General features: G+C 43.9%; 2 protein-coding genes across 5 annotated transcripts in view; both read left to right on the forward strand.

Annotated features, from left to right (window-relative positions):
* Positions 1-20,792, forward strand: part of LOC143955220 (uncharacterized) — an 86,190-nt gene that overhangs the window by 11,965 nt on the left and 53,433 nt on the right. The window lies entirely within an intron of this gene.
* Positions 366-20,792, forward strand: part of LOC143956261 (uncharacterized) — a 51,706-nt gene continuing 31,279 nt past the window's right edge. Inside the window, exons 1-9 of one of the 4 annotated variants that reach the window (XM_077466464.1) lie at positions 471-659; positions 4,470-4,583; positions 4,709-4,852; positions 4,930-5,071; positions 5,428-5,519; positions 5,604-5,742; positions 6,295-6,392; positions 6,502-6,640; positions 7,897-9,280. In XM_077466464.1, coding sequence (XP_077322590.1) covers positions 4,844-4,852; positions 4,930-5,071; positions 5,428-5,519; positions 5,604-5,742; positions 6,295-6,392; positions 6,502-6,640; positions 7,897-8,849 — 1,572 coding nt within the window. In that variant the 5' untranslated portion in view covers positions 471-659; positions 4,470-4,583; positions 4,709-4,843 and the 3' untranslated portion in view covers positions 8,850-9,280. Of the gene's footprint in view, positions 660-4,469; positions 4,584-4,708; positions 4,853-4,929; positions 5,072-5,427; positions 5,520-5,603; positions 5,743-6,294; positions 6,393-6,501; positions 6,641-7,896; positions 9,281-15,503; positions 15,716-20,792 lie in introns of those variants that run through there. The other 3 variants (XM_077466463.1, XM_077466467.1, XM_077466466.1) reach the window with 3 other exon arrangements.

A 20,792-nucleotide genomic window follows, 5' to 3' on the forward strand; every position in this document is an offset into this window, starting at 1 on the left:
CCTCTTTCGTCCGAAGGTGGTGGCGACTTAATAAATAATAGGCTCTCACATATGTATCCATGTTCTGCATATTGTTGTATGCCTACTTTTGCTAATACGGACAATGTTGATTATCTCTATGATCACATGGATCTCTGTAACAACTACATTTTTTTTTTTTTATGTAAAAAAAAACCAAATGATTCATTTTAATAAAAAAAAAAATATATATATATATATATATCTCAATGGTGTCAGCCATTTTATTGTAGCCCAGAAGTGCAGACACAAGAGCTAAAAAAAAAAAAAAAAATCACAAAAAAAAAGATAAAATAAAATATTAGAAATTGTATCCTGCTCTCGGACAACATGAAATCTTTGGTGTACTTGGATAGTTCATCTCAGTTTTTAGCATTATTTAATGAACAGTGCCTCCAGGTCTGCTGGGCTGTAACAAAACAGCTTTTACCCATGATGCTGTGCGTTGGGGGATGGGCACTATGTATACTGGGAGTGAGTTGAGTCTGCAAACAGAGTGAGAGCAATGGAACCATTTGGGGGATGGGCACAGTATTGGAAGTGAGTTGAACAGAGTGCGAGCAATGGAGGCAAACTGCACCGACCTGACGGAGAGGATATTACGGCTCACCCTGGAGATCATCTACCTGCTGACCGGGGAGGTGAGGAGGATTCTGGGAGCACCGCCAACATGTTTATTTATTTATTTATTTATTGCCGATACGTGCCTACTTAACAAAAAAAATGTACAGTGATTTTGGGTGTCAAAAGGGTGAGAGGAGCTTTACGAAATTAAATCGCAGATGTTCGCTCAGAGGATTACCGTTCCGAAATGCTACATAAAATTCACACGTATGCGGAAGACTTTGTCGCCCTTTATTTTGGGGTATATATCTGACGATGCGTAAAAATTACTAATTATTTATTTATTAACAGTCATTTATTTGTTTATTATGGGTATTACAGATATTTATTTATTGCAGGCGTTTATAACAGATATTTATTTATTACAGGTATAGATTTATTACAGATATTTATTTATTAAAGGTATTTATTTATTATGGGTATTTATTTTATTACAGACATTTATCTATTTTTTATTGTGGGTATTTATTACAGGCATTTATTTATTATGGGTATTTATTTATTTATTAGGCTGCTTTCAGGCTGGGTTCACACTGCTGCGGGTGGGAGATCCGGATGTGATTCGCACCGCACTGCAGTGCAAATCACATCGGATCTCTGTAGCGATGCGAGTTCAGCCATACAGATAGTATGGCTGAACTCGCATCGCACCCGCCGCAAACTCGCACGGGACCCTTTTTTTGGTCCGCAGCAGAATCGGATCGCATGGGTGTTCACACCATGCGATCCGATTCCTGTGCAAGTGTGCAGATCGCACTGCGATATGCGGACGGATCTGGGGGTGTCATTAACATTTCATTGACACTCCCAGCAGTCCGCATAGGGCAGTGTGAATTGCCGGCGGGAGGCATGCGATGCGGGAAAACGCAGCGGATTCGCGGCGTTCCCGCATCGCTATGGTGTGAACCCAGCCTTACACTGGGGCGGGAGTGGCGTCGGCGGTAAAGCGCCGCTATTTTTAGCGGCGCTTTACCGTCGTTTTAGCGGCGGTCTGCGGGCGCTAGCGGGGTGGTTTTAACCCCCGCTAGCGGCCGAAAAAGGGTTAAACCCGCCCGCAAAGCGCCGCAAAGCGCTGCTATGCCGGCGGTATTGCCGCGGTGTCCCATTGATTTCAATGGGTAGGAGCGGTTTAGGAGCGGTGAATACACCGCTCCTTCACCGCTCCAAAGATGCGGCTGGCAGGACTTTTTTCACCGTCCTGCCAGCGCATCGCTCCAGTGTGAAAGCCCTCCGGCTTTCACACTGGAGTTAAAGGGGCCGTTTTTTTTCAGGCACTATTTTTAGCGCTGTAACGCCTGAATACCGCCCCAGTGTGAAAGCAGCCTTACAGATATTACATTTTTTTTATTACAGGTATTTATTTATTTATAATGGATATTTATTTACTAATAATTTATTCATTATAGAATTTTTGTTATTGTGGGCTTTTTATTTATTGCAGGTATTTATCTATAATGGGTATTCATTTATTACAGGTATTTAGTTATTATGGATTTTTATTTATTACAGATATTTTTTTTTATTACGGGTATTTATTTATTTCAGGTATTTATTTACTTATTGTTTATTCATTTCAGGATTATTTGTATTGTGGGTATTTATTTATTACAGCTATTTATTTATTTATAATGGGTATTTATTTATTACAGGTATTTGGCTATTATCGATACTTCTTTATTATGCATATATATAATATAATTTTTTTTTTCCATTTATTGCAGGTATTTATTTATTTATTATGGGTATTTAGTATTTATGCTGGTATTTGTGCAAGAGTTGCATCAGGAACATTTTTATTTTTTTAATGATACCTGCCTGCGAAAAATTAATACATTTATTCATTTCCTACACTTTTATTTTAATGACATATTACCAGGAAAAGTTAATGCATTTTTTGTTTACAAAATTTTAGTAGATTTTTATTGAGCTCTATCTATCTATCTATCTATCTATCTATCTATCTATCTATCTATCTATATATATATATATATATATATATATATATATATATATATATATATATATATATATATATAAAAAATTATACTTGTTATTATTATTATATATTTTTTTTAAAACAAGAAATTACATCATTTTAAAAGTGCAGCAATTTAAAACAACTGGTTAAACATTTTTTTTACAGAATTTGTGTTTGTGTAGATTTAGACGTGCATCTAAATCTACCAGTCCTCTAAAGAGCTATATATTTTTCCAGATAGACGCATCACAACTGTGTGCGTTTGTGGTGCTTAATGGGTCACGACCAAGGCATGTAGACACCCTCATCCACTGCCTATTGCAGCTAATTGAGTTCTACTGATGGCTGGATCAAAACTCAGAACCCAGTCCATCCGAAATTGGGGGAAGCTGATTGCATCCTCACTGGTGGGAGATTCCCCACCCCGCAGCTGCACATAATAAAGGGGTGGGGATGGTTGTGACATCATTGACCTAATATGGCCATAACAGGACAAATATATTGTCCAAAATTGGTTACGTGGTCATATTAGGTCAATGATGTCACAACCATCCCCACCCTTTTATTATGTGCAGCTGCGGGGTGGGGAATCTCCTGCCCGAAGCCTATTGAACCGGCAATACCGCTAACCTCCAAGCCCAGACCGAACCCAAGCTTATCCTTTTCACACACCATACTGGAATCAACCATACGGTAAAGACATCCTTTCTAAACTTTCTAAACAAATGGCCAGTTTACTGCCTTTCAGATTTGGGGGGGGGGAGGGGCGGACTGTGCCTAGGGGAATATAAATTTTCCTGGCATCAGTTGGAGGAAAAGTGCCCCATAATTGGTTTCAGTGGGGGGGAAATGTGCCCCATTGTTGGTGTCAGTGGGAGGAAATGTGCCCAGTCATTGGTGTCAGTGGGGGGAATAGTGCCCCATCGTTGGTATCAATGGAAGAAATAGTGCCCCATCCTTGGAGTCAGTGGGAGAAATAGTGCCCTATCCTTGGAGTCAGTGAGAGGAATAATGCCCCATCCTTGGTGTCAGTGGGAGGAATAGTGCCCCCACGGGTCCAGACCAAACCCAAGCTTATCCTTTTCAAACATCATACTGGAATCAACCCGTAAAGACATATAGTTACTGTGTATATCAGGGGTCTTCAAACTTTCTAAACAAAGGGCCAGTCTACTGTCCTTCAGGCTTTAGGGGGACTGGACTGTGGCCAGTGGGAGTAGAAATTGTCCTGGGGTCAGTGGGAGGAATAGTGACCCATTGTTGGTGTCTAGGAGGAATAGTGCCCCAGTTGTTGGTTATCTAGGAAGATAAGTGCCCGTTGTTGGCATCTAGGAAGAATAGTGCCCCAGTTTTTGGAGTCTGGTAGGAATAGTGCCCCGTTGTTGGTGTCTAGGAGGAATAGTGCCCCATTGTTGGTGTCAGTGGGAGGAATTGAGCCCCATCATTGGTGTCAGTAGCAGAAATTATGCGCCATTGTTGGTGTCAGTGGAAGGAATAGTGTCTTGTATCAGTGGAAGGAAAAGTGTCTTGTATCAGTGGAAGGAAAAGTGCTCCAAGGGCCGGATAACGACAAGCAAATCGCTGCATCTGCCCCCGAGCCGCAGTTTGGAGACCAATGGTGTATAACAAGTATTAGGTCGCATAAACAACGTTTTGGGACCGTGCAGGGGACCCTTCATCAAGCATGATGTAATCACATACTTGATGAAGGATCCCTGCGCACTCCCGAAACTTTATCTATGTGATCATGCAATAAAGAAGAGCTTCTCACTTCGAAAGAAGCTTGTCAGTGTGTTGACGCTATATCTTATCCAGCCTTGCACAATACATCGGCTCTTATGTCTTGTAGGTCATTATTAATTGGTTAGGCAGTTTGACCTCCATGATCGCACTGTGCCCAGTTTAAATCAAGAATTCACCCACGGAAGTCCTTTTTTAATGACTGCACACCATCCATCACACTGTAAGTAGGACCCCCAAATAGGTTGTTACAAGATTAGCACAGGGAGGGACCATAATGGTAGAAAGTTGGGTTGTTTAGTTATCTGGTTTTGAAAAGTATAGATAACTTCTACTCTCTCTCTACAGGATAACATAGTTGCAAAAAAGACATTGGGAGATGGACCGGATCCCACTACAGTTCCTCTATGTTCCTTACTGTCTCCAGAGAGAAACAATGAAAAGAAGATCCTAGAAGTTACCAAGAAGATCACTGACCTCCTAATGGGAGAGGTGAGTGATGCTGGGAATTCTGGGACGTTATCCAAAGGGATGTGTCTGGATGGTGACTGTATCATTGTGTGTGTCAGGTTTTCCATCCTTCTTATCCCGAACTGGAAGGTCCAAATGTCAACTCTGTCAAAGTGGAATATACAAATGAAGAAGAGGAGGAAGATGTGAGGGGTAATTGGCCATGTAACATGGAAGGAATCGAATTAGAGAAGGAAACAGGTGAGGTATAATCACCAAAAAAGAGACAGTTTTTGGTCTGTTGCCTCCCGAACTTGCTCTGGTATTGGCCCTATATTAGGTCACCCCTTCTTTTCTGCATTGCTCTGTTTTTCTACTCCTAGATTGCTCACAAGAACTGAGCACTAGTGTTAATAACCAACATTGTGCCAATTGCTAGTTTTGGAGAGCCTTAGATTGTCCACCACCAAATCGGCACCACCTAGATACCGCACCTCACTAGATAAAAGGAGACTTTATTATAAAGAAGAGAGCAGTACGAAGAGTCTCCCTAGATCCCCATCATCTGATAAACACATAGAAACAATGTATTCAGTCAGTGTGTGTGTTTCCTACAGATGGATCCAGTAATGGGAACCCACCAGAGAGATGTCTTCTGCATTCCTGGGATTCCACACAGGAAGACCACACCACCCCTCACCATGATCAGGTACAAGATCAATAATCACTGATCGCTTCATTATGATCTGTACATTAGCTGCATTTTTCTATTTTGTGTTACTTTAACATTTAGATTGGAAGCAGGAGCAATTTTAATATTACTATTAAAAAAGAGTTAAAAGAAGATGGTGTAATGAAGGAGTATTTAGATGGACATAAGGATCTCTACAAGGATATCATGATGAAGAACCAGCCGCCCCTCACATCACCGGGTAAGGGGAGACTAATATAAAGAGAGAGGGGCGATCAGTATGGAGGGTCCACCTAGATTTTCCATCACCCAAATAATACATAGAAACAATGTATTCAGTCAGTGTGTGTGTTTCCTACAGATGGATCCAGTAATGGGAACCCACCATGTCCCCGTCCTCTGTATTCCCGGGATTCCACACAGGAAGATCACACCATCCCCCACCATCATCAGGTAGAGCATTAACAGTCAGTGGTAGTTAGATTATGATCTGCACATTAGCTGCATTTTTACTATTTTGTGTTACATTTATATTCAGAGTAGAAGCTGGAGCAATTTTAATATTAATATTACAAAAGAGATAAAACAAGAGGAGGAAGAGAGTAGCGTGATGGAGAAGTATTTGGACGAACACAAGGATGTCATGATGGAGAATCAGCCGCCCCTCACATCACCGGGTAAGAGGAGACTTTATTGTAAAGGAGAGAGCAGTACGGAGGCTCCACCTAGATCCCCCATCATCTGATAAACACATAGAAACAATGTATTCAGTCAGTGTGTGTGTTTCCTACAGATGGATCCAGTAATGGGAACCCACCAGAGAGATGTCTCCGTCCTCTGTATTCCCGGGATTCCACACAGGAAGATCACACCACCCTTCACCATCATCAGGTAGATCACTGAGGGCATAGATATCAACATCGACATTAAACTGTGTTAGAATATGTTCTTCTATGTAGTCTTAGGATAATAGTGCTGATAATAATTTTTGTGATCTAAGGCGGTAGAAGTCATTGATATGAAAATTGAGGTTAAAGAGGAAGACGAGACGTATGAGAGAGGAAACCAGCTGTCTATGAAAGAAGGAGAAATGATGGGGACAATTGCCAGGGAGGAATCTTCTAGAGATATCAACACAGGTAAGTATTATATGCATAAAATGCAGCACTACACTTTTTTATTTTACTTCACATTTGTATCAAGTATAAGGTATGCAAACTGACTGAATGTGACAAACCAGACTGTCATACCATTAAGTAAGAGGAGACTTGGTTATAAATGGAGGACCACCAAATAGAGACTATAATACAGGATTTATAAAGTTGACAATTTTATTTTCAAACTTTTTTACTAAGTTGACCGAAGTTCATAATTAGTTTAAATTTTGTCAAGTAGGGATAGTACTTTCGATCTATATAACATCCTCATTCTGTAGGATGGAAATGTTTCTATTGTTGTCCATAAGTACATCATCAATGTAACTACACCACTTAATTTTCCTGACAAATGAGATGGAAATACTGTACACCATACGAAGAATATAATCTGTGTATTTTTCTAAATATTCTAAAATCTCAAAAATGGAGAGGTGATCATTTGCACTAAATGAAAGGTCCATCTCTGTTCCTCTGTATAATATTGTGTTCCCAACAAACATGAGCAGTGGCTGTGCACAATATGAAAGGTCCATCTCCATTCCTCAATATAACGTCATGTTCCCAACAAATGAGGAGGAGATACTGTACACCATATGAAAGGTCCATCTCCATTCCTCAATATAACGTCATGTTCCCAACAAATGAGGAGGAGATACTGTACACCATATGAAAGGTTCATCTCCATTCCTCAATATAATGTTATGTTCCCAACAAATGAGGAGGAGATACTGTACACCATATGAAAGGTCCATCTCCATTCCTCAATATAACGTCATGTTCCCAACAAATGAGGAGGAGATACTGTACACCATATGAAAGGTCCATCTCCATTCCTCAATATAACGTCATGTTCCCAACAAATGAGGAGGAGATACTGTACACCATATGAAAGGTTCATCTCCATTCCTCAATATAACGTCATGTTCCCAACAAATGAGAAGGAGATACTGTACACCATATGTGAGTTCCATCACTATTCCTCAATATAATGTGATGTTCCCAACAAATGAGGAGGAGATACTGTACACCATATGAAAGGCCATACTCTTTTACCATATCTTATCTGATTTCTATCCTTGTGTTGGTATAATTGTTTTACCTAATTTTGTGCCAGATCTCTTGGGAACAGTTAACATGTGAACCATCATACATGACATGACATGACGTACATGACTTCTGCTTGCAGAACATGAAAATTAACATGCTGTTGTCATTTATTTAAAACATCTTTCCAACAGGCAGGGGTGATGACTGGAATATTTCAGGAGGACATCTTTCCTTGTCTCGAGATTGTAATGAAAATAATGGCATAGCTCCATATTCTCCAGGGGTAAGACAATTTACCCAATATATACATCACAAATTTGACCATTTGGATAGATCAACAGATTCCTTTAGTTGTGAAGAATCCAAAACTTTTATTCCAAATATCCCACCAAGCTGTCACAGTGCAAATGGACCACTAGATCCTTCTAATCCTGGGGAACCTTCTAATTTTGTGGATACAGTTACAAAGAGAGAGAATGAGATGCTTTTATCAGAGTCTGTCCACAACACAATAAACATAACCAAACAATACAAAGTCGAGATTCTTTTTCCATGTTCAGAGTGTGGGAAAGGTTTTAAAACAAAAAGAGATCTCCAACTTCATCAGTTCGTGCATGCCGGCAAGGAGATCTATTCTTGCCCAGATTGCAAAAAAAAGTACATGACGCATCATGGCCTGATGGAACATAAGAAACTTCATGCTGGTGAAAAGCCCTACAACTGTTTGAAGTGTGAAGCATCTTTCGGCCTTAGATCACAACTCACTGCCCATCAGAAAGTCCACTATGAGCAGAAACCCTACTCCTGTTCTGAGTGCAGGAAGTCCTTTGTGACCAACCAAGAACTTCTTCTTCACAAGAAAGCACACACCAGGGAAAAGCCCTTCACGTGTTCTGAGTGTGGAAAGTCTTTTACCGATAGAGCGCAACTCAGTAGACATCACAGAGTCCACACTGGAGAGAAGCCTTTTATCTGTTCTGTGTGCGGAAAGTGCTTCTCGGATAAAGGGAACTGCGATAGGCACTTGAAAAGTCACACCAGTGACAGGCCGCATTCCTGTTCAGAATGTGGCAAATGTTTTAAACTCAAAGGAGCACTAACTTCCCACCAGAAAACTCATCACCCCAACATCAGATTCTGGTGATGTTTCATAAGAAGTTCAAAAGGGTCACTCCACCCAGCTGGTAGATTCTACTTTTAGGTGCTTTGGTGTGATCTGCTTTTGTTTTCACTTTTTACAAAAAAAGGTCTTCTCTGGTTTATAATTTATTGCACATTTTTCTTGTTGTAGTGTAGAGCTGTGGTGGACTAGTCTCCCCACCACCACCGCCACCACCACCATCTTTTGTTGGTAATCTATCTAGGATCCCTGACTTTCGACAGATGTAGTACCCACATACAACCACTGCAGGCTTCTATTCTTTCCCTTTATGTTCATTCATTCTTATGTATCTTTTTCTACTGTCTCATCAAGATGAGAATTGTGTGGGGGTCTCTCCAACAAGGACAGGCACAGTGGTGGGGTCTCAGCATTGAATGACAGCAATAAAATAAAGTTCTCATTGCTAAACCATATTGTGGACTCATGTTTCCTATGTAACAGTTGTTAATCGGCAACACTGGGAGGGTGACATCAGGGCCGGTGCTACCACTAGGCAAACTAGGCAGCCGCCTAGTGTGCACTGCTGCCTAGGGCGCCCGGCCACTGGTGTTCCTACTTATTTCTCTCTCCAGCAAGCAACTAAGTCTCAGCATCAGCAGGCAGCTCCAGTTCCATTCGCACATAGTGTCAGAGGCGCAGCAGCAGAGGACTGTGTCTATGTCCTAACTCCCGAACTAATGGAAACAAGCAAACATTCATTGATGGGCGCTGGTAGGCTACATTGATCGGCACTGGTAGGCTGCATCGATGGGCACTGGTAGGCTGCATCGATGGGCACTGGTAGGCTGCATTGATGGGCACTGGTGAGGCTGCATTGATGAGCGAAGGTAGGCTGCATTAATGGGTGCTGGTAGGGTGCATTGATGGGTGCTAGTGAGGCTGCATTGATGGGCACTGGTAGACTGCATTGATGGGCGCTGGTAGGCTGCATTGATGGGCGCTGGTGAGGCTGCATTTGATAGGCACTTCATTAAAAAGGTAAGGCATATATGGGCAGGGCAAAGGGGGTGGAGCCAGGGGGGAGGCGGCAAAATTGGGTTTCGCCTATTGTGTAAAAAATCCTTTCCCCAGCCCTGGGTGACATACTGGAGTCTTTGGAGAAGATTATGTGTTAGGTACTAAATATACAGTATCTCACAGAAGTGAGTACACTCCTCACATTTTTGTAAATATTTTATTATATCTTTTCATGTGACAACACTGAAGAAATGGCACTTTGCTACAATGTAAAGTAGTGAGTGTACATTTTGTTTAACGGTGTAAATTTGCTGACCCCTCAAAGTAACTCAACACACAGCCATTAATTAACGCTGGCAACAAAAGTGAGTACACTCCTAAGTGAAAATGTCATTTTCCCACCCCGGTGTCATGTGACTCGTTAGTGTTACAAGGTCTCAGGTGTGAATGGGGAGCAGGTGTGTTAAATTTGATGTTATAGCTCTCACTCTCTCATACTGGTCACTGGAAGTTCAACATGGCACCTCATGGCAAAGAACTCTCTGAGGATCTGAAAAAAAGAATTGTTGCTCTACATAAAGATGGCCTAGGCTATAAGAAGATTGCCAAGACCCAGAAACTAAGCAGCAGCACGGTGGCCAAGATCATACAGCGGTTTAACATTACATGTTCCACTCAGAACAGGCCTCGCCATGGTTGACCAAAGAAGTTGAGTGCACATGCTCAGTGTCATATCCAAAGGTTGTCTTTGGGAAATAGACGTATGAGTGCTGCCAGCATTGCTGCAGAGGTGGAAGGGGTGGGGGGTCAGCCTGTCAGTGCTCAGACCATACGCCGTGCACTGTATCAAATTGGTCTGCATGGCTGTCGTCCCAGAAGGAAGCCTCTTCTTAAGATAATGCACAAGAAAGCCTGCAAACAGTTTGCTGAAGACAGGCAGACTAAGGACATGGATTACTGGAACCATGTCCTGTGGTCTGGTGAGACCAAGATAAACTTATTTGGTTCAGATGGTGTCAAGCGTGTGTAGCCTAATGGCAACCAGGTGAGGAGTACAAAGACAAGTGTATATTGCTTACAGTCAAGCATGGCGGTGGGAGTGTCATGGTCTGGGGCTGTTTGAGTGTTGCCGGCACTGGGAAGCTACAGTTCATTGAGGGAACCATGAATGCCTACATGTATTGTGGCATACTGAAGCAGAGCATGATCCACTACCTTCAGAAGGCTAGGCCACAGGGCAGTATTCCAACATGATAACGACTCCAAACACACCTCTAAGTTGACCACTGCCTTGCTAAAGAAGCTGAGGGTAAAGGTGATGGACTGGCCAAGCATGTCTCCAGACCTAAACCCTATTGAGCATCTGTGGGACATCCTCAAATGGAAGATGGAGGAGCACAAGGTCTCTAACATCCACCAGCTCTGTGATGTCATCATGGAGGAGGGGAAGAGGACTCCAGTGGCAACCTTTGAAGCTCTGGTGAACTCCATACCCAAGAGGGTTAAGGCAGTGCTGGAAAATAATGATGGCCACACAAAATATTGACTCTTTGGGCCCAATTTGGACACTTTCACTTAGGAGTGTACTCACTTTTATTGCCAGCAGTTTAGACATTAACCACTTTCAGACCGGACCAATTTGCTGGTCAAAGACCAGACCACTTTTTGCGATTCGGCACTGCGTCGCTTTAACTGACAATTGCGCGGTCGTGCGACGTGGCTCTCAAACAAAATTAACGTCCTTTTTTTCCCACAAATAGAGCTTTCTTTTGGTGGTATTTGATCACCCCTGCGGTTTTTATTTTTTGCGCTATAAACAAAAATAGAGCGACAATTTTGAAAAAAACGCATGATTTTTTACTTTTTGTTATAATAAATATCCCCCAAAAATATATAAAAAAACATTTTTTTTCCCTCAATTTAGGCCGATACGTATTCTTCTACATATTTTTGGTAAAAAAAATCGCAATAAGCGATTATTGATTGGTTTGCGCAAAAGTTATAGCGTTTACAAAATAGGGATAGTTTTATAGCATTTTTATTAATAATTTTTTATTATTTTTTTTTTTACTAGTAATGGCGGCGATCTGCGATTTTTATTGTGACTGCGACATTGTCGGGGACCCATCGGACATTTTTGACACATTTTTGGGACCATTGTCATTTATACAGTAATCACTGCTATATAAATGCAGTGATTCCTGTGTAAATGACACTGGCAGTGAAAGGGTTAACCAGTGGGTGGCAGTGTAGGGGTTAAGTGTTCCTAGGGGAGTGTTACTAACTGTGGGGGGTTGGGCTTTCATTTAGTGTACACTGATCTCTGCTCCAATCACATGGAGCAGAGATCAGCGTCACTAGTTGCTAGGCAGAATGAGCAAATGTTGTTTATACAGCATTTGCTCACTTCCGCCGCTCCGTGAGACGATCGCGGGGATGCCCGCGGCGATCGAGTCCGCGGGTCCCGCGACCGGACTCACGGGGGTCCCGACCAGCGCGGGGGCGCGCCGCCGGCGGCGCGCTCCCGACGGCACGGCGGCAACGAATATTGGACGTACATGTACGCCAATATGCCTGCCCGTGCCATGCTGTCGACGTACATCGTCGTGCGCTGGTCGGGAAGTGGTTAAGGGCTGTGTTTTGAGTTGTTTTGAGGGGGCCGTAAATTGACACTGTTATACAAGCTGTACACTCACTACTTTGCATTGTAGCAAAGTGTAATTTCTTCAGTGTTGTCGCATGAAAAGATATAATAAAATATTTACAAAAATGTGAGGGGTGTACTTGCTTTTGTGAGATACTGAATATAGATGCTGTAGATTGGCCTTTCTCAACCAAGGTTCTGTGGAAACCCTAGGGTTCCTCCAGAGGCCAATAGAGGTTCCTGAAAAATATGAAAATTTTGCCTCTCAGATAAGCAGCTGCTGGTACCAATGATCTTTTTTTTTAACTATGGGTAGGGAGGCAATCTTCTCACTGACCACCAATGTAAGAAGGTCCTTCTCCCCCTGACTGCCAATACAAGGGGATCCTTCTCCATTGACCACCAATGTAAGAAGGTCATTCTTCCTCTGACTACTTTGAACTGAAATGTCAAGCCTTTCCTAAAAGGTCCACATACAACTTTATTCCTGTAGGAGGCAGAGGGACAAGCGCAAGATTAGCCAACACATTTCAGTGGTCCAAAACACACCCTTCATCGGGAGCTTGAGATAGAAAACCATGTATATGGACTAGATGTTAACTAGACATTTAATGGTATTTCTTCCAGTGTGATTATCAGCATAAGCTGGTTTGGCAGTGTAAGAGGTCCCTTCTTCTCCTGACCACAAATCTAAAGGGGGTCCTTCTCCACTGATCACCAATGTAAGAGTTTGCTTCTTCCCCTGATCGCCAATCTAAGGGGGGCCTTCTCCATTGGCCACCAATATAAGAGGATGCTTCTTCCACTGACTACCAATCTAAGGTTGCCCTTCTCCACCGATCACTAAAGTAAAAGGCTAATATAGAAACAAAAAAAGCACCACACCATTGCTAAAAGGTCCAATTATGACTTAATTCCCGTAAGGGTCAGAGGGAAAATCAAAAGAGTAGCCACAACATTTCAGTGGTCCGAAAACACCCCCTTCATAAGGGCTTGAGATAAAAAACAATGTATATGAACTAGATGTTAACTAGACACTTAATGGTATTGTTGCCAGTGTGATTATCTGCACAGGTGTTAGCAGCAGCTGGTTTGGAAGTGTAAGGGGGCCCTTCTTCTCCTGACCACAAATGTAAAGGGGGGCCTTCTCCACTGACTACCAATGTAAGAGGTTGCTTCTTCTACTGACCACCAATTTAAGGGGGGCCTTCTCCATTAACCACCAATGTAAGAGGTTGCTTCCTCCCCTGACCACCAATCTAAGGGGGGTCTTCTTCCTATGACCACCAATCTAAGGGGGGGGGGGGGCTCCATTGACCACCAAAGTAAAAGAGTAGTGTAGCACAAATTTGAACTGAAGCACCACACCAGTGCTAAAAGGTCCAGATACAACGTTATTCCAATATAGGTCAGAAGGACAATCAAAAGAGGAGCCAGTACATTTCTGGGGTCCAAAAACACCCACTTCAACAGGGCTTAAGATGGAAAACAATATAAAGGTATACTGTATGGACTAGACGATAACTAGACATTTAATTGTATTGCTTCCAGTGTAATAATCTGCACGGGTGTCAGCAGCTGGATTGGAAGTGTAAGAGGGCCCTTCTTCTCCTGACCACCAATGTAAGAAGGTCTTTCTTCCCCTGGCCGTCAACATAGGAGGACCTTGTTCCACTGACCACCAAAGTAAAAGGCCAATGTAGAAATGTAGCAAAAATTTTACCTGAAGTGCTAAATGTAAGAAGTTGCTTCCTCCCCTGACCACCAATCTAAGGGGGGGGGGGGGGGGGGCTTCTTCCTTGACCACCAATATAAGAGGTTGCATTTTCCTCTGACCACCAATCTAAGGGGGGGGGGCTCCATTTACCACCAAAGTAAAAGGGTAATGTAGCACAAATTTGAAGTGAAGCACCACACCAGTACTAAAAGGTCCAAATACAACTTTATTCCAGTATAAGTCAGAGGGACAATCAAAAGATGAGCCAACACATTTCTGGAGTCCAAAAACATTCTCTTCAACAGGGCTTGGAAAGCAATGTATATTGGCTTGATGTTTACTGGACCTTCAATTCTATATCTTTCAGTGTGATCGTCATCACAAGTCTCATCACCAGCTGGTTTGGCAGTATAAAGCCCCATACACACTATCGGTTTTTCTGCTGATTTTTGTCTTCAGATTTACCAAAACCATGTAGTGCAAGGGCCTGTCTGATTACATACAAATTGAAACTCCTAAGGTTTGACCTCATATTATATGGTTTTGGTAAATCTGAAGGAAAGAATCAGCAGAAAATCTGATAGTGTGTATGGGGCTTAAGAGTTCCCTTTCAACCTTGACCACCAATCTCTCTAATGACTACCAATGTAAAAGGAGCCTTCTTCACCTGACCACTAAAGCAAGAGGGTAGTGTAGCAAAAATGTAAATTGAGGTGCCACATTTGACATTACTAAATGGTCCAGATATGACTTTATTCCGTTAAGTTTCAGGGAGACAATTGAGAGTATACAATGCATTGCAGGGTCCATAAAGGTCCATAAAGACATAGATGAGCAAGTTTGGGGTGGAGGAACTTGACTGGCCTGCACAGAGTCCTGACTGCAACCCGTTAGAACACTTTTGGGATGAATTAGCTTGCAGACTGCGAGCCAGGCCTTCTCATTCAACATCAGTGCCTGACCTCACAAATGCGCTTCTGGAAGAATGGTCAAACATTCCCATAGACACACTCCTAAACCTTGTGGACGGCCTTCCCAGAAGAGTTGAAGCTGTTATAGCTGCAAAGGGTGGCCCAACTCCATATTGAACCCTACGGACTAAGACTGGGATGCCATTAAAGTTCATGTGTGTGTAAAGGCAGGTGTCCTAATACTTTTGGTAATAGAGTGTATTATAATCCGTGATGTGACACACATGTGTATAAAAATTTCCTGGAGGTGATGAGACATGCTGGAGTTCCACTATCTCTTCCTGTAAGCGATGAATGGATAAGTTCTTCTCTGTCTTTCTGTAGGTAATAAAACTGGCTTTGTGTCTAGTAGCGGCCATTGTATTGTAGCCGATGTGCGAAGACCAAACAAAAATGTCCAATGACAACCAATCACCGAAGATCCTGCCTTATTAACCATGATGCTGAGTGTTGGGGGAGTGAGTGCAATAGAGTGTGAGGGATGGAGGAAAACTGCACCAACCTGACGGAGAGGATATTACGGCTCACCCTGGAGATCATCTACCTGCTGACCGGGGAGGTGAGGAGGATTCTGGGAGCACGACTTGGACTTATTTGGTACACAGCTTTTCTGATGGGTGGGAGTCTGGCCCTGTGTGATGTTACTGGTACATCGTAGCTCTGCTATACTCTGCCTTGAAGGGGTCTCCTCCTAAGGCTCGGCACCTTCTCAATTCACAAAATTCCTCTGTGCTCCAGCCTTGCACAACCCCTCCGATCTCCTGTCTTTCATATCGCTATCAATTAGTTGACCCATATAACTTAAATATCCTTTATCACACATTTTAGAGTCAGGTTAGGACTTCACCACAATATAAGGAGGGCCCCCCAAGCAGGTTCCAAACAAGATTAGCGCAAGGAGGGACCATAATGGCATACATTTGTGTTATTTTGTTATCTGGTTGGGAAAAGTATATATCATTTCTACTCTCTTCACAGGATAACATAGTTGCAAAAAAGACATCAGGAGATGGACAGGAACCCACTATGGCTCCTCTATGTTCCTTACTATTTCCAGAAAGAAATAATGGAAGGAAGATCCTAGAAGTTACCAAGAAGATCACTGACCTCCTAATGGGAGAGGTGAGCGGTGCCGGGAATTCTGGGACATTATCCAGTAACAGACAAGGGATTTGTCTGGATGGTGACTGTATCATTGTGTGTGTCAGGTTTTCCATCCTTCTTATCCTGCACCAGAAGGTCTTAGCATCAACGATTTTAAAGTTGAATATACAAATGAAGAAGAGGAAGAAGATGTGAGGGTGACTGGCTATATAAGGAGGAGAAAATCAAATTAGAGAAGGAAACAGGTGAGGTACAAACACTAAACACAAAATATATTTAACCACTAGGGATCCGCGCTATAGCCAAATGACAGCTACAGCGCGGACCTGCTTTGCCGGGACTACGTCTATTGACGTTGTCCAGTGCACGAGCGGCCTGCGCGCCCCCTGAGGGGTGCGCGCGGCACGCTCTGTGATCAGCGAGTCTATGAGACTCGCCTGATCACGGATCGGAGCAAGGGGTCGATCCCGACCCCTTACCACGTGATCAGCTGTCAGCCAATGACAGCTGATCATGTGATCACAACAGAGCCGGTAATCGGCTATTTTTCCTCCTCACACTGACAGAGCGAGGAGAAAAAAAAAAGCCGATCACCGGCGGCCATGATTGGGACATCAGTCCCGATCACGGCCAGCTTATCAGTGCCCACCTGCCCCCTGCCAGTGCCACCTAACTAATAAAAAAGTGCCGCCCATCAGTGCCACCCATCAGTGCCCACAGTGCCACCTATCAGTGCCCAAAATCTGCCTCAACAACAGTGCTGCACCCCAGTGCCACATATCCGTGCCCATCAGTGACATCTACCAGTGCCCATCAGTGCCGCCCATCAGTGCCCAGCAGTGCCACCTATCAGAGCCACCTATCAGTGCCACCTATCAGTGCCCATCAGTCCCATCTATCAGTGGTACCTATCAGTGCCCCTTAGTGCCACCCATTCGTGCCACCCATCCGTGCCACCCATTAGTGCCATCTTATCTGTGTCCATCTTTGCCCATCAGTGCCGCCTTATCTGTGCCCATCAGTACTGCCTTATCTGTGCCTATCGGTGCCACCTTATCTGTGCCTATCGGTGCCACCTTATCTGCGCCTATTAGTACCCACCAGTGCAGCCTATCAGTGCCCACCAGTGCCGCCTCATCAGCGCATTTCAATGAAGGAGAAAAATTACCTGTTTGCAAAATTTTATAACAAACTAAGACATTTTTTTTTTTTGCATCTTTTTTTGTTTGTTTAGCAAAAAATAAAACTCCCAGCTATAATTAAATACCCCCGAAAGAAAGCTCTATTTGTTGGAAAAAAATTATAAAAATTTCATTTGGGTACGTTGTTGTATGCCTGCGCAATTGTCATTCAAAGTGCATCAGCGCTGAAAGCTGAAAATTGGTCTGGGCAGGAGAGGGGTTTAAGTGCCCAGTAAGCAAGTGGTTAAAGACAGATTTTGGTCTGGTGCCTCCTGGTCTTGTTCTGGTGTTGGGCTTATATTGAGTCACGTCGTCTTTTCAGTGGTGCTCCATTTTTCTACTTACATATTGCTCAGTGATCTACTAGAATTGAGTAGTAGTGTTAGTAACCAACATTGTGTCAACAGCTGGTTTTGGTGGTTCTTCTAGATCAGGGGTCTCAAACTGGTGGCCTTCCAGCTGTTGCAAAACTACAAGTCCCATGAGGCATTGCAAGGCTGACAGTTACAAGCATGACTCCCACAGGCTGAGGCATGATGGGACTTGTAGTTTTGTAACAGCTGGAGGGCCACCAGTTTGAGACCTCTGTTCTAGATTGTCCACCACTGAATCAGCACCACCTAGATCCCTCACACCACCGGGACTTTTTAAAGGAGAGAGCAGTACGGAGGCTCCACCTAGATCCCCCATCATCTGATAAACACATAGAAACAATGTATTCAGTCAGTGTGTGTGTTTCCTACAGATGGATCCAGTAATGGGAACCCACCAGAGAGATGTCCCCGTCCTCTGTATTCCCGGGATTCCACACAGGAGGGTCACACCATCCCCCACCATCATCAGGTAGAAGATTAATAATAACTGATAGCTACATTATGATCTGTACATTAGCTGCATTTTTACCTTCTTTTGTACATTGACATTCAGAGTGGAGGCTGGAGCAACTTGAATATTACTATTAAAGAAGAGGAGGAGTGTTTAGAAGAACACAAGGATCTCTACAAGGACGTCATGATGGAGAATCAGCCGCCCCTCACATCACCGGGTAAGAGGAGACTTTATTGTAAAGGAGAGAGCAGTACGGAGGCTCCACCTAGATCCCCCATCATCTGATAAACACATAGAAACAATGTATTCAGTCAGTGTGTGTGTTTCCTACAGATGGATCCAGTAATGGGAACCCACCAGAGAGATGTCCCCGTCCTCTGTATTCCCGGGATTCCACACAGGAAGATCAAACCATTCCTCACCATTATAAGGTAGACAGGAATGAGGATGTCGATCTCAACTTTGACAGTAAGATTATAATATTCTAGGTAGTCTCAGTTCAAAAGTTCTCAAAACCATTTTGTGATTGGAAATGGAAATGGAAATGAAGCTGGAAATTACTAAGAAGGAATCTTCTCTAGATATCAGTACAGGTAAATATTATATATTCACAAAATGCAGCACTTCACATTTTCATTTTATCTCACATATTTTATTACGTTTAAGATATGCACACTGACACAGACAAAGTAGACCAGCAAAGGAAGGATGCTGCGCTGTCCCATTGATTTCAATGGGTAGGAGCGGTTTAGGAGCTCCTTCACCGCTCCAAAGATGCGGCTAGCAGGACTTTTTTCACTGTCCTGCCAGTGCATCGCTCCAGTGTGAAAGCCCTCCGGCTTTCACACTGGAGTGAAAGGGGCCGTTTTTTTTCAGGCGCTACACAGGCGCTATTTTTAGCGCTGTAACGCCTGAAAACCGCCCCAGTGTGAAAGGGGCCTAAATAGAAAATAATATACACTACATGAGAGGTCCGCTTGTTTGCTTCCTCCCCCCTCTGCTGCCTCATTTGGCACCTTTCAGGGGGGAGGGGGGGAGCGGGTACCTGTTTTCGACAGGTACTGTCCCCACTTCTGGGTGACCTCGTCGTTGCAAGATCTCCTGGAAGTTCAGCCCTCCTCCTTTCCCTACCATTCACAAAGAATAACGTGCTTCGCACATGCGCAGTAGGGGAGCTGCCTGTGAAGCCATAAAGCTTCACTGTCAGTTTCCTCCCTTACAAGGAATAGCAGTGGGACAACCCGAGAGCCGATTAAAAAATCCGTCAGTGTGCCGACCGTGGGATCGTGGGATCCCTGGGCGGGTAAGGGTCCTAATATTAAAAGTCAGCAGCTATTGTATTTGTAGTTGCTGACTTTACTTTTTTTTTGTGATGGGAGGACTGGAGCTCCACTTCAATTCTTCACTATAACATCATGCTCCCAACAAATGAGGTTGAGATACTGTACACCATATGAAAGGTCCATCTCCATTCCTCAATATAACGTCATGTTCCCAACAAATGAGGAGGAGATACTGTACACCATATGAAAGGTCCATCTCCATTCCTCAATATAACGTCATGTTCCCAACAAATGAGGAGGAGATACTGTACACCATATGAAAGGTCCATCTCCATTCCTCCATGAGGAGGAGATACTGTACACCAGGGGTCATCAACCCCCGGGCCGCGGCCCACTGCCGGGCCGTGGCCTGCTTGCAGCCGGGCCGCGAAGGCTGCACTGTATCTGATGAGCGGCGGCGGAGCAGGCAGAGAGATGACATCATCTCTCACCGCCCGCCCGCATCACCGCTGTTACGCGCTCACAGCAGGGCCGCTATACGGAGGCGAGCGAGCAGAGAGATGAGATCATCTCCAACTGCCCGCATCGCCGCTCTTCCGCGCTCACAGGGGGATGCTATAATGCTGGAGGTGAGGCGGGGGAACAGAGAGATGAGATCATCTCTCACTGCCCACCAGCTTTACCGCTCCTCTGCTGACACAGCGCGGCATTACACTGGTCCAGGCTTGAACTAATGTGCACACCTGTGCTGCCACCACTGCAGTGACAACAGTCATGTGGTGGCAAGTGACAATCCACATTTGGTGGCAGGTGTCGTGGCAAATGACAAGCTGCATCTGATAGCAGGCAACTTCGCAAATGACAAGCTGCATCTGATGGAAGGGGACGTGGCAAGTGACAATCCAAATCTGGTGGCAGGTGACGTGGCAAGGGACAAAATGCATCTGGTGGCAGATGACGTGGCAAGTGACAAGCTGCATATGAAGGCAGGCGACATGGCAAGTGACAATCTTCATCTGGTGGTAGGTGACGTGGCAAGGTGACATGGCAAGGGACAAGCTGCATCTGGTGGCAGGTGACATGGCAAGGGACAAAAAAGCATCTGGTGCCAGGCAACGTGGCAAGGGACAAAATGCTTCTGGTGACAAGTGATGCGGCAAGTGACAAGCTGCATCTGAAGGCAGGCGACGTGGAAAGTGACAATCTGCATCTGATGACAGGCGACATGGAAAGTGACACT

This window comes from Lithobates pipiens, unplaced genomic scaffold (genome assembly GCF_037356315.1).
Source record: "Lithobates pipiens isolate NorthernLeopardFrog02 unplaced genomic scaffold, aLitPip1_a1.2 Scaffold_35, whole genome shotgun sequence".
In the NCBI taxonomy this organism is placed as follows: domain Eukaryota; kingdom Metazoa; phylum Chordata; class Amphibia; order Anura; family Ranidae; genus Lithobates; species Lithobates pipiens.